The sequence below is a fragment of the Geospiza fortis genome, unplaced genomic scaffold, assembly GCF_000277835.1.
Source record: "Geospiza fortis unplaced genomic scaffold, GeoFor_1.0 scaffold40, whole genome shotgun sequence".
Taxonomy (NCBI): domain Eukaryota; kingdom Metazoa; phylum Chordata; class Aves; order Passeriformes; family Thraupidae; genus Geospiza; species Geospiza fortis.
Window position 1 is genome coordinate 12,617,802 of NW_005054297.1, and position 26,069 is coordinate 12,643,870.

The window sequence follows — 26,069 nt, forward strand, 5'->3', positions numbered from 1 at the left end:
CCTCATTACGACCTTTCAGTGCTTAAAAGGGGCTTCTAAGAATGATGGGGACAAACATTTTAGCAGGGCCTGCTGTGATACAACAAAAGGCAATGGTTTTTAACTAAAAGTGGGTGGATTTAGATTAGATATAAAAGAGACACTTTTTTATGATGAGGGTGTGGAACTCTGGAACAGGTTGCCCAGAGATATGAGAGATTCCCCATCAGTAGAAACATTCAAGGTCAGGTTGATGGGGCTCTGAGAAACCTGATGTAGCTGAAGATGTTCCTGCTCATGTCAGGGTGGGTGGACTTTAAACGTCCTTTACAACCCAAAATATTCTGTGATTCTGGGATTTGTATGCAAGCCTGACACAACACACAACAGTACAGTAACATTTTGAAACAGAAATGTTGTTCCTTTCCATCATTTTCATTAGAGCAGTCAGCTGAGTTTACGACCTTTTTCACTAAAAACCACCACTACCACCACCAAACCCCAACAAAGCTGGTTTACATTAAAACTCAATTCTATGTCATAGGTACCACTAATCGTGGGAATGTCACTGATGATATAACAAAGTAACAATGATGATTAGGTTAAAGAAATTAAAAGAATGTGGAGAAGGTTACTGTATTTTTTCATAATTTGAAATAAAATCTCTGATACAGGAATAACAGAGATCTCAAACATGAAACTCTTCTAATGCAAACACTTCACAATCATTTAAAAAAGCAGTATTTCACCTTTTTATCTGTTGTATTGACTGTTTTTTCATGCAAAAATTAAAGAAAATAACTAACACTTCCTCTTTATGAAAAGACAGTTAAAACTGTACTGAGTATAATGGAAATTATTTAATTACCTCTGGCCTTCTTTCAAGTGCTTCCTTAATTATAGGATGTAATTCTTCTATTAGTTCCCTGAATTAAAATAATTAAAAGGATGAAAACAAACATTAAATTAACATCTCAACTGAAAGATGTTTCTCAAGAGCTAGTGTTACAACAGAAGTTAAAACACCCTCAGGTTTTCCTTCTTTACCTGTAGCTTTTAAAAGCAAAGTTTCCTAGAAATATATTTTCCTAATTTAAAGCAGATTATTAAATTAATGTCCGAACAATTATCCCTAAATTTGCATTCTCCAACTATTATGGCTTATTTCTATCACAGATAATTTTCATTTATTTTCATCTTGAGAGTTTAACAAAGCCATATGGTGCAAATGGATATCATTAGGGAGGAAAAAAAGATGCTGGCAGCTTATCATACAATGTGCTTTCAGCTCTTATGATGCATTTAATTGTTAATATTGTTTCTTTAAGTCCAGTAACAATACACTGAGAGAAGCTAGACAAGTCTCTTTGAAAACTGAAATAGGTTTTGACAGTGTGCTTACATTCCCCATTTGTTCTGAAGCTCCACAGTCTTTATTACTACTTGGCTCCTTTTGACAAACTAAGATTCTCATATGACTTCAAAAAGGAGGCAGGGAAAGGACATCAGTAGTAGGGAAGTATACAGAAAAAATACTAAGGTAAAAATATATTTTGTTTACTTTAATATTTGTTAACACAGTAACTACTGCCTCCAGATTTGTTGGAGTGGACACATTCTTCTACTTCCTGTGCTGCTGCAATGAGATATATCAAAACCATAAACCACTTCAAGTTTTCGTGGTAAATGACTGACTCCTCTGATACCTCATGCAAAGCTCCTCCTTCAGAGAATGGGTCCAGGTGATCAGAATGCTGCACTTCAAATGTTTGTGGTGTACTCATTTACAAGACAGTCAAGCATGGTTATATATTGTCATGTATTTTCTTTCAAAGACAGAAAACAGAAAATAATTTGGAAGAAACTTTTTTGTGCTAAAATATAGTAAAGGGTCAGTTTACAATGTAGATCAAGAGATACTTAGAGGCGTTTGATGATGTATGATCAGTTACACAAAACAAAAATATTATTCTAATAAATATATGTGGAATGCGTGTATATAGTCAATAATGGAAAAAGTTCCTGAGCAAACATAACAAGTGGGGAGGAACAGTGCCTAAAACCACAAAAGCTAAACACCAAAACAGTGCAGAGCAGCAATGGTGAGGAGTAGGCTACAGCTAGCATCTGGTGTGAGAACATGCATTGGACAGAGAAAAAAAGCTGGTCATAGAAAAAAACCACATTCTGAAATTATAAAACTGATGAGGATCAGATCTTTTTTTTTTAACCTGCTGGATGAGTTGTTTCTAATTCAAAAATCAAGGATTTCTGGTAAAATTATCTCTGAAAGCATTTTCTACACTTTACAGCTGTTAAGCAGCTCTTCAGCATCATGGCACAAAGTCTTGCTTTACTCCTGGGAGCAAATAAAGTCAGATATTATATAAAATTATAAGATTATCAAGGGATATAAACCAGAATATGACAACTGAGGACCTGGCATTAATATCAATATTGACTTTTTATCTGGGATAACATGGGACACAAGTGACTGGAGAGAAGCATCATCTTATTAAAAACCAACAGTATTAGCAATTCCTGGTTCCTTCTGAAGAAGTAGTTGGTTGCTGTGCATGGTACAACTTTCTAATTCTCATAATAACTCTCACAACCTCAACTTTATAACTCATAATATCTCTCAGCAGCAATGATTGGCTGCTGTCAGAGAACATCTAATGGCCTTCCCAGGAGGTTTTCTTGCCCTCAGATGTTCTCTCTCTTCATTCATCCTCATAAAGAGCAATTGACAATACCAATAAGAAGAGTTTATCAACTCCTACAAACTTGATTGCAATTAACGTTTCAAATGTTATTAGTTCACACAATCTGTTCTTTCAGATAAGGGCAGCTTTAAATACCAATAAGCTGTTTACTCTTTCTACTAACTTCTTTTTCTTTATGCAGGGATGACCTCCACATAAAATTCTTACAGTCTCTAACCATCTCTATCATGCCTCTAAATGCCAGAAAAGACAATGAGAATCAGTTGTCACAGCTTTTTAAAAATTCTTAAAAGGAAAAAAAAAGAAGAAAAAGAAAATAAAAAATGAACTCGAATTCCCCAGCTTTGCAACCAATTAGAATAGAAACAGATGAAACACAACAGTTACCTAAAAGCTCCTGGGTTGGTCCTGCCAAGTCCCAGGACAAGAGATTCTGTAATTTCCATGCTCTCAGAGCGCATCATTGGAACTATGTGCTTAAAGAGGGAGGAAGGGGATGGAATGCCAATAATCTAAGAAGAAAACCAGAACAAAACACAATGAAGTAGCTACCACAAGGTGGTGACATGAAAACATCTGCTGTAATTTCACAGTCTATTCACAACGGATCAGTGACTCAAAATGAAAAAAGTGAAATTTATCTTTGACATGGAAAAGATTTCCTGAAATAGTAAAGTAGTATTAACTATGTCTTGCATTACTGAGTTTTCCTAGTCAGATAACAATGAATTACACAACATGAACATGCTTTGCATGTTCATCTATCTGCCCTCCTTGGGGAAGAAGTAGATTACGGGTGTCTGACTCCTTAGACTCCTGAGTTGTTCTCAAAGAGAACAAAGCTTTCAGTCTATAGTTTATCAGACTTAGGGAAAGTATCTTGGTAACAAACAAGTGGAACAGGCTGCTTCTGTCAAAAATCTGCTGCATAGTCCATGAATTATCTTTATGTCTACTGTATCTTTCACAGGAAGCCAAAAATGAGATGACCAATAAGAAGCAAAGAAGAGGGGAAAAAACCATAATCTGAAGATGATATGGAGACAAAAAAGTATCTGTGACTGGGAAAATACAACAAGATACATCATGCCTGAATAGGTCCCTGTTTCAGTTATTGAAGTGAGAGATTATTTGCTCAAAAGTACAGAAGTCTAATGACAGTAAAACCACCTCTTTAACAGCAAACAAAGCATTTCCTTAATTACTACTAGATACGATTTTACAGAAAGTATTTGAAGAACCTACTCTTGAATCAATGCTATAACCACTGTCTGGGGTAGACGCCAGCGTCTCAGGAGGGGAACATCTCACAGAGCCTGTGGAAGTGGAGGAGTTTGAAGAAGATGCTGCACTGCAGCAAAGAATCAGGTAGTTTCTCCAGAGCCCAATATAGGAGTCACTGCTTGTAGTAGTATTTACTTTCTTTGCATTGATAGGGCTGCTATTAAAAAAGAAAGAGAAGAGGTCAGTGGAGTAAATGAAGCTTACTGCATTTTACTTTGGTTTTCTACTGAATTTATTTTTCAGTTATGCATATGCCATGACTTCCCAAACTGTTAACATACTAAACTCTGAATAAATTATTCAGAGCAGACTTGTACATTAATAATGCATGCTTTTATATTCAAATCTGCTGAACTACAATATGGCCAAAGGCATTAATTAATGTTAGCTGCAGATATTTTATGCAGATAAATCTGCTTTAATTTTTTGTTATATAAAGCTGAATTAAGTCCACAGACAATATCAAGAATTTATGTTACCTCTATGAAACAATAATGACACTACAAAGATGATAAATCTTGAAATAATACTCAATATAATATAATGTATTTACTTTAGAAATAAACTTACTTGATATCCACTTGTGGAGACAGCAGCTGAAGTCTTGTATAAGCAAATGTCCAAGCATAGCTTACAGCTGTTGGGCAGTGTTTTGGAAGATTTTCCTGCTTCATGAAACTTGAGAGGCTTATAATCCATGGATCTTGTCCTTGAGTCACATGTGCAAATATCCAAATATGTGAGGGACTGACCACATCAAGGTGGTGGCTGATTGGGGAGGAATTCCAGTCAGCCAGAGTTTGTAAATCTATTGAACTGGGACAGTACAGTAAAGTAGTCTGTGTGCATAGAAAAGACAATGGGGAAATATTTAATACTCATGTCTTTTAAGCAACAATATCTTTTGTTATATTTCTAATAAAGTATCAGTGTCAAAAGCATACCTGTAACAGAGAAAAAAGTAATTTATGGGGCTTTTTACAGAAGATCTTAATGTGAACAGCTATAGAAACATGTTGTTTGTGAACAAACTGGTATTAGGAAATAGCAAATCCTAGAAAAAGACCCTTTCACGCATAAAGATTTAATTCTTCCAAAAGATTTGTACTCTAAAAGCCTTACTACTGGATTCCAATTTGTTTCCTAATCCTAAAATCAGAAGTTTCCTTGATACTTAGGAGTTTATGATAAATACCTAAGTATGGAATTCAGCTGTTATTCACTGACAGTTATGAGAGCGTTCATCGTGCATAAAGGGCACATTGACTGTTATGACACTATATTACTGCAGAAAAAAGCAGTGCCCTTTGCTTTTAAGAAATTGCAGTCTGTGAGCAAGATGAGAAAAAACAGATAAAGACACAGCTCTCGGTGTTTATATGGTGGTGATAACACACTATCAGTCAGAAAGTTTACAATGGTGGAGTTAACCTCACAACATTCCTCAGATTTTTGCCTTTTTGTGGTGATAAACTGCTATTAAAATCAGCATGAACATAATGACGCTATCATTTGAAATACATACTATTTATTTGGCATAGCTTAACAGAATTACCTCATCTTACGAGCAACTTTACATAAAAACAGTCCTACCTGGTCAGCCCCTGTGAGATGTATGAAACTCTCCAGGATAGTAGCACTTAGTCTGTCCATTACATCTATAGCCAACTCATCATCACTCTACAAAACACAAAGCATAGCAGGCTCAAAGAATGTCAAAATAAACGCAGTTTCACCAGGCAGCCTAAGAATGGGTCATCAACTGTTACCTTTGAAATTTCTAGAAGTGTGAACAAGGCCCTTATTTCTCTGAGAACACTGACAGCTAATCTCCTGGTGGCAGGCCTTGTGCTGCAAAGGATGACCAAAGCAAAGCCTTCCACCACATGGAATACGCTGGAATAAAGGGTCCTCTCCAGGGGAAGGGTATGGGCAGCCCCATTGGATACACCACGCTAAGAAAAACAACACAGAAGTTAAGCAAATAAAGAAAAAATAAACACAGCTAAGATACAGTTCCATTATTAGCAACGGCTGATTTAATAATAAAATATTCAGATTTTTGGCTACTGGTCAAATTTTGCATTATGAGAATGACATAATATTAGTCACTTCATTTTTTATTACCTTTCTGAATTTAGTCCAAACAAATACCACAAGAACATCTTTATTTCACTTTCTCACAAGATGATGCAATGAGAGCAAAATTTCAAAAACCTCAAGCAATACTCTTTTGTAAACAATTATGATATTAAATTATTTGGACCCTTTCTACTGGCAAGTAAAAAAAAATGGGCTTAATTCTACTGTTTAATAACTCCTACATATTTCCTATAATGTAAGCAAAATGTGGTCATGAATTAGTGTTCACGTAATACTTAATAATTTGGGACTAATTTTATTTTGATAAAAAATGTTAATTTAAAATGAGAGATCTAGAAGTCTTCAAGTGCTGTAAGAAATTTAGCTGAATATTTATTACTTAACAAAACCAGTAAAGCCCACTACTCAGATTCCAAGTATGTTTTAACATCAAAAGGACCTTATATAGATATACCTGAGCATCTTGGGTTTTATTGTGCATTTGGGCTGCTTGTTTCCACTGATTTATGAGCTGCACTAACATTTTTACTGCATTGTCAAGAAGTGTTGGGTGGATGTCAGTCACTTCACGCACAATAAAATAAACAAATCCTGAAAGAACATCTTCCCGCCAATCTGGAAAATCAAGCATTAATGCTTGGAGTGTATTGAAAGCCAAGGCACGAAGTTCTTCATCCATATGAATTGTCAGCCTGTTTAGAAAAAACATTGGTATCATCACCCTAAATAAGCATACTCTTAACCAGCCTTTATCATTTAAAGTTTGGTATTTACTCTTCCTTCTTTACTGTATAATGTAGAACAGTTCCACAGAGATTCATTTTCTGCACTGAATAAACCTGAAAATGGCTAGTAACAGAAGGCACTTCTACTACAGCAAAATAATGCAAGGTTTCACAAAACTTAATCCAAATAAACAGCGTTCAAGAAAGACTATCAAGTGTTTAACAAAGGTGCATCTTTGCAGGCGTCTGAGCTCAACAGACCAGCACCCTGTGATGTATACGCTATTTTCTTCAAATTAAAATTGAAAACAACATATTTGTTTTGCAGCTAAAGGACACTTACTTTGGATATGAGAAAAAATTCACAAAACAATCCTTTGCACATATACTTAAAAATCTGTACTTAAAAATCTGTCTAAGCCTGCTACGGTAGAAGACACCTCTTCCAGTATTATAATATTACTTAATAATTTCATGTCTTTAATATTATTTTAAACATTGTATATGTAACTCAACCCATTATATGAAAATGGATTTATAATTTCCAAGCTATAAGTTGTCCTGTATTTCTGTGCCAGACTATTCTTACATTTAAAATTTAGAAAAATCTTCTCAATTATTTATCAGTACTGACAAGGTATATTCAATTTAAACTGAGATAAGAGATGGAAGAATATGGGTAGTGTTGGATCACAGAAAAAGGAAAAACAAAGCAGGATTAGTAGAGAAAAATACTGAAGTTTCCCCCGGGTGCCAGTCTCAAATTTTGGTAATGTCAAAAAAGAATGACTTTATGGACATTAATAGTATTCGCTACAGAAGAAAAAAAGAGAGAAAAAAGTATAGCAGTTACAAAAAGATAAAACAACTTCAAAAAAACAAAGCAACAGCAATAAATTCCTAGTTCTCAAAATACTCTGTCTAAAAATAAATGCAAGGTCTGCAGGATAAATTTGCCTCCTGCTACCATAGCCAGTAAAATCTGACCAACTGCAGACGGCTGGCAGGAGCAGCGAGGACAGAGTCTGCATGCAGCGACTCACGCTGCATAGTGAGGGCACTGACAATCATGCACACGCAGCATTTGAAAAAGAACATCTACTAAGAGCAGAATCCAGTTTCTCTTACCTTGCAAGCAATTCAATGAGGTCAGTCCTACTCATGCCATCTGGAATCAGTCTTGGGATAGCAGCAATGCAAGTTCTGAACAAATCTATCTTAGGTTTTCTCTCACCCCTACAAAAGCAGTTTATAATCAATAAAGAGACCAGAAAAAAATTTCAGTACACTAGAAATGTATTTTCAATTTCATGCCACAACTATGGAGGTAACAAACATTTTTATCAATAATTAATGAAACTAACATTCACTTAATAGTCCAGTAAAAACCCCACAACTGTAACACTTTAATGATGGCATCTGCAACATCAGAGAATAAAAATAATGTGATGCTACTGTGACAGTGAAAATGCTGCACTTCAGTACATACGTAATCATGTCTTCTGGTTCTTTATTGGACATCTGCACACTAGTCATGCACATGGGCCTTCCAACTTCTTTGTCCAAATGCCTAAGAATGCTATCCAGTGCTTTTCTGACTTGAGGATAGTATATGGACATTCCTGAAAAATCAAAGGGTTCCATCACCTTCTTTCATATTTTTATTAAAATATCTGCCACTTATTCAGGTTAGGACAAGTTTCTTATTGCACAGATGACACGAAATATATACTTTAAGTGTCAAAACAAATGCATGTATATATGAAATACATATCTATAAATATAAGACGTTATACAGAAGTAGAAGTTTCCTGCAGGAAAAACAAAAGCAATGAAATAACCATTAGCTGCATCTTCATTTTCTCAATTTCAAGCTTTTTAGTTCTAGTTTAAATTTGACATGTTGAAACAGTCCTTCGAGATGACTACCTCATTCATAGAAGATCAGCAAGGTACAGGGATCAAGATTGTCTTACTCCACTCAGCTGTGAGACATTTGGGACATTTTAGAGTGACATCAAGAAAAAAAAAACTTGCCGTGCTATTTACCACACTCACTGCACTCAGGCTTCTTTGTACTTATTTTGCAGTAAGTGCAAAACACTTTAAGAAAAGACATGGGTTTAGTCTGAGACACAAGAGGGTCAATAATGTCTAGCAGCCCTCTCTAAGAATCAAAGTAATTCTTGCTAACAATTAAAATAAATACATAAATAAAATTATACTAATGTACTGATGAGAATAATTGGAATATATACATACATATTGAAATGCCAATTTACAAAAGAATATAACATACCTATAACTTTTGCTTCCTCATCTGTCAGTGTTTTATTAAGAAAAATTTTCTTCACACGTAGAGTATTTCCCGATGGAAGAACAACTCCTGTTGTTGGCATCGGTGGTTCACCATCTTTTTGCTGCAAGCTATCTGCTATGACAAGGAAGACTCTGAGGCCAATATTCATCCTCTTCAAGAACAAAAATGGGAGAAAAAAGGGAAGAGAAAACAGAAAAAAATACAATATTGAAGTAACACAGAGACAAAATACAAATTGCATTTTTCTTCTCTTTTAAACAGACAGCAGGACAGAACTTATTTAAATGTTACACATTAGGGTAATAAAAGTAACAGGAATAGAGCTTAAGTTTTCTGTGCCACCCCACACTGTGATTCAAGTGAACTGACTTGGCCCAGGCTAAGATACAGAATATTTTCTAGTACTGAGCACTCAAGGACTTGATTTGAACCTCTAGAGCAACACACTGAAGACAGACATTGCTAAATATTCCATCTGTTAGACTGGGTCTTGAAGAGCTAGGTATGACTTTCCTGAAAAAATGCTTTACAGTTACACTGTACCAAAAAACCCATACTTCCTGAAATTGTTCTTGAAATCAGTCTTAACTGTAGAACTGCTTGCTCACCTAAAATCAAACAGCAACAGTGCACAACAACAATTATTTTTTTAGCGTTAGCAGAACACTCCTTCAGATGCTCATTAATCTGCTTTTATCCTGGTGCAAACAAAGTTAACCACTTCCCCCGCCAAAAATCCTCCAATGCCTTGTTCTTATGGTATGCAAGTAATGAGCTTTTATTACCTCTGGATTAATAGTGAAGGTTTTAGGTGATTTTCCAACACTAAGAAGATCAAATATTATTTCTTTCATTGCAAAATCCAAACGTTCCTACAAAGAAAAATAGATTTGTATGATCATCTCTTTTCCATTAATACACATAATTTCTTGACTTTGCACAGCTACTGGGTATCATGTCTTAAAAGTTATTTAAAAAGTTTATAAAATATTTCTTTTTTCCTCCTTATTCTTACAAATTTTTTTTTAAATCTAGTACAATTTAACACAGCTCATCCCCTGATATGGTTGAACCATTTCTCCTGAAAAAATTCCCAGAAAATTCATCATCAGATCAAACACATTTCTACAAATAAGATGAGCTGTTATAGAAAAAAGAAACTGGGATAAAGAGAAGCCCTAAGGTAGAAAAAAATACTACACTATAAATACAAAAAAAATATAAACAGTGATGAGTTGTGCATCCTGCCTCATCCTTGTATGACCAAAAGCAAATAGTTTTGGAAGCTGAAGCACAGACAAGCTATTTCTAAAACAGGAAAAGATGTCTCTAATCTGTAAGGTTAAAGATTAATGAGAACTCATCTTGTGAGATTGCATCTTGCATTTTGATATTAGGACAAGAAAAGCACCTAAAATAATATAAATCATAATGTAATGCTGACTATACACTACTGCATTCATTGCATACTATTTCTGTCTATTGAGGTCAGTCTCCAGGCTAAACATTCTTTGTCCCTTATAAAAATACCATAATGGATATAGTAATTATATTACAAACATATATAAATATATATATATATATAAACACACACAGCCCCCAACAGTGAAATACAAATGTAAATACTAATCATCATAATGTTTGTACATACCAGTTTGTGAAGTTAAAAAAAAGTTTTGCCACCACTAGAAAGAGAATGAATTCTCTCATTTGTTACACATATTTGGAGAAATTCTACTCAAGATATGAGACCACTAATTCAGTACAAACATTTCAAAAACGAACCTTAAACTTACATTTCTTCCAAATAACGTTCATCCTACTATTCTAGCTCTACCTAGATGCATTCTTACCTGAGCAATGAACTGAATAATCTTCACAAATATATTCAGAGGTGTGTCTCGTGGGACCACGCTGCGCGATCCTTTTGGGAAAAGTGCTGATACAATGCTCATGAGACGGCTACAAGAGTTTAGAAATGAAAAGAAATAAAAAGATCTTTTAAAAATAGTTCCTTATAACAGTACAGATGTTACAGTTCAAATCTGGAAGTGTGTGTGTGGAGCTACTATGAAATAATATGGAAGCCTATACAGGTAGGACCACATACAGGAAGCCCAGCACCAGCTGTCACAGGCAATAGGATCATGGGTTCCTCTATGAACTGAAAAATATCCTGTTTTAAACCAGTTACTAATAGTCAGGAGGAGGGGCAAAATCTGAATGATTATTCCAAATTCTCATTATACACAATTATAAATAAAACCTTTTTATTTCCAGTCCATACTTAGTGATGGACACTTCATACCCAATTTGTTCTGTCACCATTGGTGCTTTTTGACTTTAATAAATTTCCTGCTCATCTCTCTGCCTTCTTCTATCCTCGCAAAGACAATTCTAGACTCTATTCCTTCTTTCCATCAAAGTACTCAAGGGCTTTTGGTTTTCTCTATTAAGACAAAATATTTACTGCTTACTTGACTAAACCATCCCTGAGCTGGCTTCTCTGATATCACTAGGTTGGAAGAAAATCTCCAGCATCAGTAGTTTAAAATACTCTGTATAATGAACTTACCTTTGAGTTACAGTGTTGCTTTCACATTTAATTCTAATAACATAAACCCACAATAACCTATACAAAGATTCCAGTGCAACTCGGGACATTTTGGGATCTTTATTCTGTAAAATAAATTTAGAAATACAGTTATTGTTGCCTGTGAGACACTGACAAAATTCTATTATAATGTTTATTTACTTTTGAAAATAATTTAACAATGAAAACAGATGGGTTTAATACTGACTACAAGTTTTTGATATTTTTTCAAAAAAAAACAAGCCTGTATTGAATATTTCCTAACCTTAAATTTTTAACTAGTAACTCCAGCTCATTTTACACATCTCTAACTCTGAGGGCAGAACAGTAACTAAAAGCAGATATTCCTCTTGAGATGAACACACCAAGAGTATATTGCTTTCAAGGACTTTTCTCAGAAAGCCATTGGTAAGAAATACCTACTTCATTGCAAACCAATTTATAGTTTGTCTAAAACATTGGAGTAGCTGCTTTGGATCAGGCACAAGGTCTCATTCCATCACTCAGCCTGTGACAGCAGACAACAGCAGGTGCAGAAGAAAAGAATGCAAAACAGGGAAGGCACACAAAGCTGCATCTCTGGGTGTGGCTTCAGACAATGCAGACACTTCCTGCATGCTGTATTAGTGTTTGCCCACTTTCAATGAACTTTTATTGTAACAATTATGCTACTGTTTCTTGAATTAATATAAAATCTAGCAGCACAATTCAGTTTAAATTACGTACTGAAGACAAAATTATTTTTGTCTTCAAGCTGCTACTATGAGTTTAGCTTTGCTCCTCCAAGCTCTTAAACTGTGTAAAACAGTAGCTAACACTCTTGGTACTAGCTCCAGAAACCTCCTTTCCAAATAGGGATTCTTGGAGTACTTACAATCTAGAAGTGTCCAGCAAGATTCCTGGACCTGGCCCTAAGTATAAATTTCTGAATATAATAAATGATTCCAAGTTGTCAACTTTTTAGGCATTAAGCCAATTCAAACTAATAAACCCAAACAAAACCAACAAAAAAGTAGAAACAGAACCCCAAAAGCACACCATCCCCATCTCCAGTGAAGTCTCTGTTTCAAGACTTATCTATACAATGACTTGAACATAAGTAATTTCATATTTTGTGCCACAAGCCAGTGAGTCAGAATAGCAGATGCCTTTGTCCTCCCAGGACAAATGGAGTGCAAATTCACAAAGGGTGTAAGTGGAACTAAAACTATACTGTTCAAAAAGAGATGGTCTCATTCATGGTTCTCTCTCCCACAACTTCAATGCTCCCTGTACATTAATTCTAGCAGTAAGAAAGTTCAACTTGCACCCATAAGCTGATCAAAATAACCTCATGGCCATGTCTGTGCAAAAGACTATATACACAAAAGAGAGTCATTTTGGTGGCTTTAACACAGGTGGGTCCAGACTACTGGTTTTGGCACTAAAAGCCTATCACAGAATCACAGAGGCAGAAGTGGTATTTCAAAGTAGGAAAGACAAGTAACACGCAAGACTGACTACCAGAATATTAGAGGGAATAACTTAACCCAGTTTACATCAGTGATAACGCTGTTCTATCTTTCCTTCATACATCAATGTGTGCTGCCATCACCTCTGAATTAGCACCTACAGTTAGGCAGTGGGTAAATTTAGGGAAGTGATCTAGACAAAATCTATCTAAGAAGTTACATCTGCCCCTGTTTAATATTCACACTGATAAATGTCTCGCTGTTCAGTTAATTTACCTGCAGTCCTACTGTGAGGAAGAAGGAAATGTAACTGTACCAGAGGGTGACACTGGGATAGCTTTGATTCTAATCAGCTTAAACAGCAAAAACCCCACAATATTATTATTCATTGTATTTAATTTACAGGCCAACAATTACTGATTGTCAAAGCAGGTTGGGGAATTCACTGGTAGAAGTGTTATCAAAGTCTATCTGAAATGCATCTGGAAATGAGTTATGCTTCAATTTTCTAATTTCTGATATTCTACAACGGAGCTTAATTTACAGGTCCAGAAGTAAACAAAAGAAATATTGTTGGCTTACAATCACCTAATAAAAAATGGCAGAGGTAGCAGATATTTTAATAATGTGTAAACAATGTTCCATCTGTTAGCAGGTGTATCATCCAATAGAGCTACTTCTGAGTAGTTATGACAAAGTTTGCTTGTTATAAAGGAAGAAAAATGAGCATATATAGAGGCATTCACCTTTTAAAAAGAGTTAGGAAATAAATTCTGCAGCACTTTTATTATTTTAAGCATTGAAAATTTTTATTATCACTTCCTACAATGAAGAGCTAAACAAATATTCTAGAAGAAAACTGCTTTTGGGGTCTGAATTACAATGCTGCACGTACACTTGGTGTTAAGATGTCATTATTTATTTTCTCCTAGACATTAGAGTAAGTAGAATAAGAAATAGATGGCTATGTAATTCAACATCCTGGCAGAATTTAAGTAGTTTTTAGATTATGTCTGTCAGATTTCAAAGTATGCTATATGTTTGGGGTTTTTTAAACATAGTTTTGTTTAAAATTCTAAAACTTTTAAACATAAATTATGGTATCAGCAGGCTATGAAAAAAGTTGTCAGGAACAGTATCTGTTACAAAACCAAAAACGTAAGAGCAAATTAAAACACATTAAAATGAATCAATGAAACAAATCTCAGTGATGGCAAGAAACAAAATAGCATTTTTTCCATGTTAGTCAAATGTAGTCACTTACTGAAGAAAGTACTTTTTAATACTGATGTTAAACTTTTCTTCTGTTCTGAACTAAAACAATTTCTACTTTTTAAAACCTGCAAAACCAACAGTGTAAAAGTCTTTCAAGTTAGTGCACTGCAAGTTGTTACAGTAAATCAGATTCACATTTTTTAATTGTGAAAATGTTTTCAGTTTGCTCACATGCAAGACAGTTTTTGAAATGAAGTGACAGAAAAACCCATACATCTGAATAGGTAGTTACTTCCAGAAGAAACATGCACTGGTGTTCAGGGAAACCAGCTGTGATATTAATAACCAATCTCACAAAGCCACACTTTCACCCCCAAGGAAAAACTGGTATTAGACAATTTTCTGATCTTTCTCCTTTACTCCCTGGCAAGAGAAAAATATCTTTGAAATATTAGCTATTCTTAGTCCTACTGCTTCTAACAGTACTAACAGCAATTTTACAAAGAAAGGAAAGCACAAAATACAACAAATAACATAAAAAACCAAAACAAAAGTATTTACATGAGACAAAGCAACATTTCACTGAGTTACAACAACATATTAACTCACCTGCAGTGTTTCTATTTGTTTTCTGATACTGTTGTTAGATGGCATCTAAATAAAGCAATGTGAGACAGCAAAACATAACAAACATGAGAATGGAAGGCACATGCATGTTAGATGAAAAAAAGCTCAAAACCAACAGATAGCTGTCTAGCAAGGACTCTATTCAGTAGAAATAAAGGGTTTGCTACAGTGGCAGAAAATGTTCCTTCAACTTTCAAGGTTTTGTGGTAACAGACACTATAGGTAAACTGTCAGGAAAAAAAAAAATTACTCTTTTTTCCAGCCAACAGTGGTGCAGAACAACAGACACTGTTCTCTCTCTCATTTCTGCAGCTTTTTAAAATGTTCTGTCTTCCCTCCAGAAGAGGTAGCAAAGATACCACAACTCAGATTCATCCAAGAATTTATCAAATTCTGACAAACTTGCTAGAATTATTCTGTGTAAATACTAGTAAAAAAAAGTAACCAAAGTGTTCTACAATACTGACCCAGCTTTACTGTCTGCTGAACAAACTCAGAATTTTGCCTACACTACAATGTGTAAAAAAATGCCTGCTGGGCTCAGTGCTGAAACAGCAGCCTAACAGATTTGTGGGACAAAGCTAGCTATATGTATACCAGAAAAAAACCAACCCTTTTGTACACTCCTGGTCTAAACTGACTCTTACAGCTCACTGATGTGCTAATTGAACTGGTCCAGACCACTAGGTTTCCTCCTTTCAGCAAGGCTAGGATGTTCTCCCCACACTCTAAGCCTGCTTTGAGGATAACTAAAGGCAAGGTTCACTGAAACCCAGCACAAAGAGTTTACAAAGACCATAAATACTTCCAGGTTTAGGATTCAGAGCACTCTCAGGAGCATTATCAAATTTAATATAGCACCAGAAGGTAAAGCAGGTATGAACAAACTGTACCCCAGGTCCTGTGGGGCCGCTGCAAAGCTGTGAGCTTTCACAGCATGGCAAATGGGAAATGGCTCATTTCAGTCACCAACATGCAATGTGGTGCTCATGGCTAAGGAGGAGTTTGTACTGGGCACTCACCAGGGAAGAATGAGAGCACCATTAATCCATGACCTACATTACCTCTTGGTGACTTCTAGCATGCCTGTACTCTTCATGGAATATCCCTGTGACAGACTCCAAGTGTTATCATTATTTCAATTCCTAATTTGTTAATTTCAACAAATACAGGAGGAGTAAATGAATCCTATTAGTGCTCTAAGAATCTCCTAGTAACTTTCAAAATTACTTTATTAATAACAAGGATACTACAGAGGCAATGGATTTGGAATTTCTTATTTCATTTTACATATTTAAATAACTCCAAATAAAATAATTTTAGTCATTAGAAAATCAGGAAATAAAATGAGGGGAAATCCGAAAGACTAAACTGCTGTGAAATTCAGATTTGTAAATTAATGAGATTACTTATTACAGAGTGCATGCATTTAATTAGCTTCAGAAACAAAGGAACACATTAATTCATAAGACACATCAGGACAGTGGGGGTGTATTTTTCAAGATTAAGCTCAACAAAGTTTTTGAACAAGGTAGGCACCCAAAAAACTCAATAGTATTTGGTGTGCCAAATTAAACCAAGCCATAAAACACCCTGAAGGACTCATTGATGGCATAGCATCATAACACTGCAAATTCTGAATTGCAGAAATTCGTAAGTGGAATTTCTGCTGAATAGAGCCTTACAGTAAATGTGTTAAGCTGTTAGTGGTTAACAAATCTAAGTAAAATATAAAATGCATGCTCAGCAAATACCAGTTAAACTCACTGGCATTTATAGTTTTAATACATCCATTACCAGCGATGGACATTATGCCAGAAAAAGGCAACTCCTAGATTATAAGGAGTTTTTTTAAAAGCTTTAAAAACAAAAAGCACAAGCAGCCTCCATAAGCAAAATAAACCACAAAACAAAAATCAAGGCAAATATTGCAAAAGAACTGCAATAATGTTAGATGAAAAATATACAGAACCCAACAAGCAACAGAAAGGTGTGAAAGATGTAAGAACAAAATGACCCAAAACAATCAAAGCAGCTAAACCATTTGCCTTTTGACTTCATGCTGGTTTATGTATTCTACAAATAAGCTTTGTAACTGTCACTCATAGCTAACCAGAATCAGTGTTGTGAAGGAGGATCAAAGAATTTATTAACATTAACAAAATCAATACATTAGGCAAAATCATAAATTATGTTAATCATAATCAAGGAAAGAACATGTACATTAACTACAATAAAGTGACTGATTTGTATGTATCTTGATGTCTTCATCGACCAATTGATGGTTACAATGATACCAACAGAAGGCACAAGTTAAAGGGACACTGTAATTGGTTTTTTAAAATTTGTATCACAGGCTGTAGATATAACATCTTTTCTGGTCTCACACTTCATTTTCTATTCCTTCAATAAGTGAACAAGAGATAGAAAGTTTGCACTTCCTATACATTCTACTTAGAGCAGATAAGTCACTTTCTCACATATAATCTGCACATAAAGAAATGGTTTGTATTTTCTCTGGCATTAATAGCCCTTATTAGCAGATACTTCTGCAGATTTTACTCAATAAAAATTATAATCCCCAAGGGGAACACACTTATTTCCAACACGATATAAGCATCACAAAAACTTACTACTAGGTTTAATGCAGAGACTCAAAACATTTAATTTCTTTTTAGAAAAATATTTCAGTGTCCTTTTAAACAGCCAAATATTATTAATTGTTTATTTGGCACAAGAATGCTGAAAATATATTGTAATAAATACTAGTGATTTGCAACAGTTCCTTAATTAGAAAGGATTCTTACCTTCAGATGTGACAAACAGTTCTGCAGGAAAACGTGCCAGTTATTTAAAAAAAACTGTTTCTGACTGACACACAACAGGCAGGTGATCAATGGATACAAAGCCTATGAGTAGGGGGAAAAAGAATTGATCAAATTGCTCTTTGCAGACCTCCTAAGTGTTGTACATTGAGAATGAGACACAGTTGGCTGCTGCCTCTCACCCTCACAGTTTTGGCACTGCATGGCCCCTCTCCCCTGCGCTGGGACACTCGTGCCAGGCACAGTGCCCTGGGTAACTCCTGAGTGCTGCAGAAGTTCAGGGGGTCACACTGGGGCAGTGGAACCAAGGTGAAGCTCATCCCCCAGCAAGGCCTGGTCTCAAACAAGGACTGAGAGAAGTCTGATCCCTCATACAATGCTCAGGCTTTCCCGGCAACCACAAGACTCAATTCATGTAGCTCTACATGCTGGGCAGGAATATTCAGGAAAAATATCAACTCAGTAAAAACTCAGACAGACTTTAAGTTGTCAAAAATGCTACTTCTACTCAAGATCTACTTTTAGTGAGGAATGAACCACAATCTATTTTATTTTAAATCTGTGCAAATGCAAAGTATGATTTAGCTTTGCTTTAGTAAGGTAAGATTTAAGTACCACATACTTTTAACACATAATGGTGATCAGTACCAAATCTTACTGCAGCTTTTCTTGTTATGAAGCAAAACTAAAGGATGAGTACGTAAACCGCACTCCTGATACAACGTTCCTAACTTCATTAATAAAATGACATTTTGAATACTAACATCAACCATTTTATGTTAATCATTTTGAATACTAATATCAACCACTTCATGTTATTTATACATAAGGGGTTTAACCAATACAATGATATATGCTTTGTATGTGCAGAATACTAGAAAGAAAAGCTCATTCATAACATGAAAGTGAGAATAAAACATCTTAAATTCACTTGCATTTACTGAATGTGCCAACTGAAATGCAAAAATTAGCTCTACATTTTCAGCAAAGTGAAGTGAATCAACTTGAAACACAGCTGCCACAGTCATAAAAAATAACCAAATACTGCAAAAATAAGAGATAATTTAAAAAATTATAAAATTTAAACAAGGTGTATGATGAGAGGAGAGAACCAGGCAAAGCAGGGCTATTAAGAGGCTGCTATTTTACTGAAAAAGTCTTGTCTGACATTTGCATCTTTTAATTAACCCTAATTAAATATATTCAGACTCCCTGAATGCAAGTTTTTTACTAAAAAGACATTAAGTTAAATAACTCTGCTAAAACCCACTAAAAAAATCAAAAACAAGCACTGATTTCAAGACAACCTCACATGTGAGATAAGAGCACATATCTGCGCAAAGAAACAAAGCCAAATTAGAACAAATGCACACAAACTGTGGGAATTTAATTATACTGAGATGTTAAGATTTAAATTAATATGGTTTGATAAGCTTTTCCTCATATAATGCACTAGCTTAAGAACCTAAGATGAGCAAAATGGAGAAGTTGAAATATTTCTTTAAAATACCAGCGAGTGCTTCTTCCTTGAACTCAATTCAAAGGTAGTCTGATAAAGCATCTCCACAAAATTTTTCAAACACGGCACATTCACTTCATTTTTAACAGCCTATTAAAAAAAAAAGCACAAATTAATGGGCTTAAAAATTTACAAAGAAGGCAATTTAAATACACATTAAGATGTCTATGAATTCAAAATCTCCCAAAAGTTAAATTTCATATTAGTAAGATTAGTAAGATTCAGTATTTATCTGAAATACAAACAGAAGCATAAAAAAATCATGCCATACCCTACAACCACATGGTTAAAATTAACAGTTAAAGCAAACATACAAAAAACTCCACCCCAACAGAACAGCGCACTAAAATAAACTGGTTTAGGATCGTGGTCTCTATTCCATACTCAAAGAAGATAATGCATTTGATACCAAATAACAAATAAAAACTACACTGAAGATCTTCATATGCACATTTACATCTATTAAAAAAATTAGTATCTTTCACAGCTCCCCTCTTAACTGCTCCTGCTTTCTTCCTTGTTTTAATACTGAAAGCTGGAAAGTTAAGAAATAATCTTTGTTTTAATACTGAAAACTAGAAAGTTAAGAAATAATCCACAGGATTACCAGTCAACCAATCATGCAAGTTGTCTTTGCTCAGCTTTCAGAATTAATGAAACACACATGGAGCCCTACAGCCTTCTGACCCACTCTGTTCTTGCACATGGAAAAGGTTTCCTTCCACAACCCAGGCAGCTGCCACCTTCTTTACTGAAACCTCTGCAAGCCTCTTAGGCTTCCCTCTGGATCCTCAGGATGATCTATTTAAACTCTATTCTCAACCTACTGTTTTAAGCTGTTTCTGCTTTATTTATCAAATTGAGGGGTGGGGTGTTGGAGACTGAAATGGCTTTTTTGGAAGAGGTCCTCTGTACATATAATTTCCTTACAACATAAGATAATTTTTGTTATCTTTATTATTTACAGTTATTAATATTACATAAACATTATATCTACTAACACTACATAAAGAAAAATCATGTTGATCTTGCTAAGAACACTTTAAAACCTTCATGATGTAGAAGCACAAAAATAGCATGTATCTCTGTAATGTGGACAGATCCACAAAGAAAGAACTGAGAAAGTTGTTATGATTTAAACCACTTCCTATGTACCCAATTATTTATCTTTTGCTATCCTAGGCTATAGGTTGATTAGTACTCTGCTAGCTCCACATGAGAAATCAGTCAGTTGCTGTCACCACAGCACTGTTGCTTTGGGATATAATCTTAGGCTTTCAGAGCAGCCCTAACTTCCCTGCTATAAAATATGCTGTGATTCATCATACCTGCAGGGTCCAAATCAGGTCAGGTTTCTTAAAATGCCTGAATGACTAAGCAAGAGAATGACAGTAAAGTCTCAATGCTGAAACCCAACAGCTTCCTCACTTGAGAGATTTTCTGTATCCAAGATACAGAAAAATCTACATTCAATTCCTTCAGCTGCATGAAAAATATTCAAACTTGCATCTCACATCTTCCCAGAGAATGACTAACCTGCTCAACTGCACCTCAGCCTGGGAGTGAGCTCCTTGTTTCTATTTAAGAAGCTCCATTTGTATGAAATGATTAGAGACCCAGTGAGTCAGAAGGACAGATCAAGCCTCCCTCACCAAGTGTCTGAAGCGCTGATTCAGGCTGGATCACAGCACCACAAGTGCTCTACACAGCCCTGTTCCTGCCTCTGCCCTTGCCAGAGGAGAGTCCCACCTCCCAAATGCTGCTTCTTCCTCCTTATTTCAAGGGCAGTTTTCACCATGTTTATGATTCTGCAAACTAATATTTGCATTTACCTAAATGCTAAATAGTTTCACTCGGCACTCCCACTCCAACTGCCAAGCAACTGTGGAATTCAAAATGACAAAATGTGTTCACTGTTTAATAGGAAAGAAATTCTTCTATTCTCCTCTAGAAGAGTGTAAGTATGCCTGGGTAAGATCAAAACTTCTTCCCATAAGCAATTACTACTAGAAGCACCTCTTTCTAATTATGTCTTATGAAAAAAGATTGTTTCCCTTGTATTTTAAAAATACCAAACCTAACCAACAAACAAACAGTAGCCAAACAGAAAAACTAAAACAAAAGCACAACACCCCCAAAACCAACAAAAACAAACAAATATCCATAAAAAACCAAACAACAAACTCCACAAAAACAAAACCACTCCCTGCCTCAAAAAACCAAGACTGAGACCACAGAAAGGAAAGAAGCATTTGCCCAGGGCAAGGTAAACCATTTAAAAGAGGATGAAGAACTCAGAGAGTTATTTTCCTTTCTTTTCCTGCCTAGTCTTTCTTTTCCTATGATCTTGCTCAGATGGGATGCCCACCCAGCATGCTACTCTTCGTAGATCCTATTCTACAAAACGACAAAACAAGATCTACATGTCCCAGTTTTCCATTTATAGCAAGATATGTCCCTATAATCTATGTGGCAACACAGAGCCACAACTGGCCACTTTTTGGGACTGCATGCCAAACACAGGCCTGGCATCTGCTAATACAACTAGCATTTTACACAAGAATCCCAGAAAGTATCAATCTACTGTGAAGAAATTAACTGAGCTAGTCAATGGTCAACTTGAATTATACTCATGTGCCATAATTTCCTCTTGACCACCAGGCTTCACAAAACCAAGCAAAGCAGCCTGGGAGGAAAGAGAACCTGTCTTGACTGAAAGATTCTCACAAGCAGCATTACAGGCACAGGACATCCAACACTGGGATGATAATGAGGTTTTTTTCCTTGTTCATGGCTGCTGTGTGAAATTTCTACTTTTAGATTTAAAACACACACAGGAGATGACTAACTGCTCTTCCACTTGAAGGAATAAATCTAGTGGACATTCACCTCTACAAATTTTTATTTAATTAGCCAAAACTTACATTCTTCCTTCCCGCATAAGAGTTCACACTCTCCTTATCAGACTGTAAAAATGTTACACAGCTTACTACAGAAAGAACTCAAAAGATTTCAGCTAATAAAGAAAAGTCAACCAGACCCTTAGGCAAACAAATATTAAACCAAGGAAAGTTCAAATTTTTAGAGCACATATAAAATTACACAATGCTCTGGTAATAAAGGTGTCTAGAGAACAGACAATTTTTAAAAGTTCTGAAAAAGCTTTGCAAATGAGCTAACACCCAAACCAACCTATTTCCCTTTAAGACTGTGAAGGTGCTTGTAATCTATGTAACAGTCACAGAATGTGTTGGAGGGGACCTTAAAGATAATCTAGCTCTAACTCCCCGCTCTGCTGTGGGCAAGGACACCTTTCACTAGACCAGGTTGCTCACAGCCCTATCCAACCTGGCATTGAACACTTCCAGGGATGGGGCATCCACAACTTCTCTGAGGAACCTGTCCAGTGCCTCACCACCCTCCCAGTAAAGAATTTCTTCCTAAAATCTAATCTAATCCTATCCTCCTTCAGTTTATAGCCATTCTCCCTTGTTCTATAACTACATGTCCTTGTAAAAAGTCCCTCTTCAGCCTTCTTGTAAGCCCTCCTTAGGTACCAATGTCCTTCTGCATCTAAAAAAATGTAATATTTTGAGGATTAATTGAAGAATTTTAATAATGAGAACCCAACTGAAAGTGGGAGGAACAGCGTGGTGGGGGGGATTAAAATACTTACAGCAGCCACAGGTATGAGAATTTCCACAAACAAACCAGCAAGTGCATGTTTTATATCCTTATCTTTTACTTCCAGGAAGTACTGAGCACACTCCTTAGTAAGAAAACATCAGAAGAATATTTAGAAAAAGGAATACAAACATAACTACATCATAAAAACCACTAGCAGTCTAACATTCGTTTCCTGTTTTAATCTTAAACATGTAATGTGTTTGAGTTAGTTTTATATTCCTTAACAGTATCAACTTCACAAAATATAAGAAACTTTAAAACCTGTTTGCCCAGCATTACACCTCAATGAATTGAAGGAAGAACATTTGTAATATCAGATGGCTATTTACCTTTTACTCAGAATATGAAGAGTACTCAGAATACAAAAGAATATAAATATGTACATTTTCCCTCAAATTATTTTGAAGCTTAAAAAACTTTAATGTTTACCTCCATTAAAATTACTGGAAAATTATATTTTATTTTTATATACTAATTTTCATTTTCAAAGGACTTTGATGCAAAGAAAATGAAAGATGATTAAATATTCCATATACAATAAATAATCCATAGTGAATTGTTTTTAAAGAAAAGTATGTCTTGACTTCTCATCTGTTAAAAAATTATATATCAAATAATTCTTTTTCTTTAATACACTGCTTTGGTAAAGACAGGAAATTTGATTGCTACCCATTTTCATTCAGTCTTATATTCATATATCACAGGTTTGCCACACTACTAAGGCAATTGTAAAAGGCTTCTCCTGATGCCAGGTTCTCACAAAACTGCAGAGAAACAAGTAATTCACACCTCTGAAAAATTAGGAACTGAACAGAAAAAGATGCAGGATGGCATACAGGTAGAGGGACTGACTGATCACAGCAAGTGTCATCCTAGCTTCATGACTTAAACATTTCAAATTATACTCATTTCAATTTTCTGTAGCATTTGTTTACCTGCATGAACTGAAACGATGCTTCAAAATCCTCCACAGGATACATCTTTACTCGAAAAAACTTCATTCCCATAATCAAACTGATGATACTCTGTACTACGTGAGGACTCTGTTCTTTTTGCCGCAGTTCCTTTAATTCAGTGACAAACTTCTTCCTAACAGCTTGAAACCTGAACAAGGGATACAGATAGCAATTATTTGCATTCTTAGTTACTTTTGCATGAGGTCTATAATTTTGAAGCAATTTGTTTAGTATGTAACAATATCAGCAGCTGCTGTATGAGAAATGCAAGGGAGATGAACCCTGGTACTTCAAACCCAGGCATTTACTTGTGCCTAGGATGATCAGTACATGAGAATATACCAGTTAAATAAACAACAGCTGACTGGCACAGGGCCTCCTTTCCCTGCCCCTACAAGCTGACTGCAAAGCAATTGTACTTAAGATTATTTCTTGATTTGTTCAATTTTTTTGTGCTGGAACATCAGACAGACACAGTACACTACACCTGACTACATTTGACACTTACAGGATTGTCTATTGGGGACATGAATGGATTCTGCTATATCAAATAGTCTTTAAGTCTACACTGGTCTGTCCCTAAACACAAAGAGTCAGAGATTGAACTTACTTTGATTGAGCAAGAACCCCTGTCACTTCTGCATATAAGTCTGCAATAATATGAACATTCCCAGTGTTGGTTCCTGAATACCTAAAGAGAAAAAAAAAAACAATAAAGGGAAAAAAACTCATTAAATACAACTTTGCTCTTCTAAACCCCAAGCAAGTTTTCAATTACAAACAAAAAATTTGTCCCCTAGCAGGCAAATTATTACCATAAAAAGAATTAAATTCAAACATGAAATGCATGGGTGACATTTAACGTAATGTAGTTTCATTTCTTATTTCAAAAGAAACATATTCTGGATAGAAATTTTACTGTATTTATCCAAACTCAGACTTTTCTTACTGCATCTGAGGATGCAAATCATTCTGTACATTCTAAGCAAAATAAACTCAGTGTTACATTGAACACAACCAAGTTCTTTCAAGATATGTTTTCAATTTAAAGACATTGACTTGTGTTCATTCACACTTGTATTATCACCAACATGTTACATATGAGGCAAAGGAGAGCAATCACACAAAGAAATCACACAGGTTGGTAATACAAAATATTTTAAAGTACACAATTGAAACTTACCCTTCCTTGTGTTTAAAGTGCTTAAAAGCCAAGTTTAGAACTTCATGTACTAAAGGATCTGGCACTGGATGAACAGGTATCTGAAAGGCACATATCACTTACATGTATGTAGTACCTATACATACATGCATGTATGAAGCAAATAAACAGTACTGTGAGATGCTCTGGTGAAATCTCTCCCACCAGCATCCAAGGACACATCCTTTGCTGGCATGTATCAAGGTAATTCTGCAATATATAACTTTTACACAATCTGTATTGGCATTCTTAGCCAAATAAGGATAATTCTAAAGTGACATTTTGACTTCATTATCCAACAATTTCAATCTGTACTTCAAGAACATTTAAGCCGACAAAGGGTACTGAGCATAAATTAAATGTTATTTTTTACAGTTCTGCTTTTTGCAGTACATCAGCAGCTTTCCAAGACACATGAACTAAGATAATGCAGGCATGTAAAGAAAAGGCAGGTGAGGCCAAAGGCTTTATGTAACTGAAAGTATAATTACAGCCTTGCATAGGCACATCATAGATATGTTCTAGTCTTTAAAATAAAAATTTAAAGGAGATTATCAAAACCAAAATTACAAGCAAAATATTAAAATTAAAATGCCAAAGCAAAAGATCTTACCTGTTTTAGAACCTCTATTAAAACTAAACAAAAAATGAAATCTACAGCTAAGTCCCTCCTTTCAAGTAGATAGTCTCTTTCACGTTGTTGGTCATCCCTAAAACAAGAAACACAGCTATGAGACACACGACTGAACACAAATATTGCAGGGACAATGACTGCATTGTTTTTCAGGTAATCACGGTTGCAGATGTATATAAAATGGATAGGTGGAAAGACTTGGGGGTTTGGCACAGTACTGACAC

The 26,069-nt window shown here is 35.3% G+C and overlaps 1 protein-coding gene across 12 annotated transcripts in view; it reads right to left on the reverse strand.

Moving 5' to 3' along the window:
- Nucleotides 1-26,069, reverse strand: part of FRYL (FRY like transcription coactivator) — a 151,018-nt gene that overhangs the window by 60,485 nt on the left and 64,464 nt on the right. For 7 of the 12 annotated variants that reach the window (XM_031065715.1, XM_031065615.1, XM_031065670.1 and 4 more), the window contains exons 5-25: nt 25,825-25,921; nt 25,194-25,273; nt 24,621-24,701; nt 23,990-24,158; nt 23,044-23,136; nt 19,359-19,457; nt 17,831-17,932; nt 15,006-15,050; nt 11,713-11,816; nt 10,991-11,099; nt 9,923-10,009; nt 9,117-9,288; nt 8,307-8,439; nt 7,946-8,053; nt 6,547-6,784; nt 5,759-5,944; nt 5,583-5,669; nt 4,560-4,828; nt 3,951-4,146; nt 3,093-3,217; nt 848-905 (exon numbers count right to left, since the gene is read on the reverse strand). In XM_031065715.1, coding sequence (XP_030921575.1) covers nt 848-905; nt 3,093-3,217; nt 3,951-4,146; nt 4,560-4,828; nt 5,583-5,669; nt 5,759-5,944; nt 6,547-6,784; nt 7,946-8,053; nt 8,307-8,439; nt 9,117-9,288; nt 9,923-10,009; nt 10,991-11,099; nt 11,713-11,816; nt 15,006-15,050; nt 17,831-17,932; nt 19,359-19,457; nt 23,044-23,136; nt 23,990-24,158; nt 24,621-24,701; nt 25,194-25,273; nt 25,825-25,921 — 2,638 coding nt within the window. The remainder of the gene's footprint in view (nt 1-847; nt 906-3,092; nt 3,218-3,950; nt 4,147-4,559; nt 4,829-5,582; nt 5,670-5,758; nt 5,945-6,546; nt 6,785-7,945; nt 8,054-8,306; nt 8,440-9,116; nt 9,289-9,922; nt 10,010-10,990; nt 11,100-11,712; nt 11,817-15,005; nt 15,051-17,830; nt 17,933-19,358; nt 19,458-23,043; nt 23,137-23,989; nt 24,159-24,620; nt 24,702-25,193; nt 25,274-25,824; nt 25,922-26,069) is intronic. The other 5 variants (XM_031065964.1, XM_031065973.1, XM_031065875.1 and 2 more) reach the window with 1 other exon arrangement.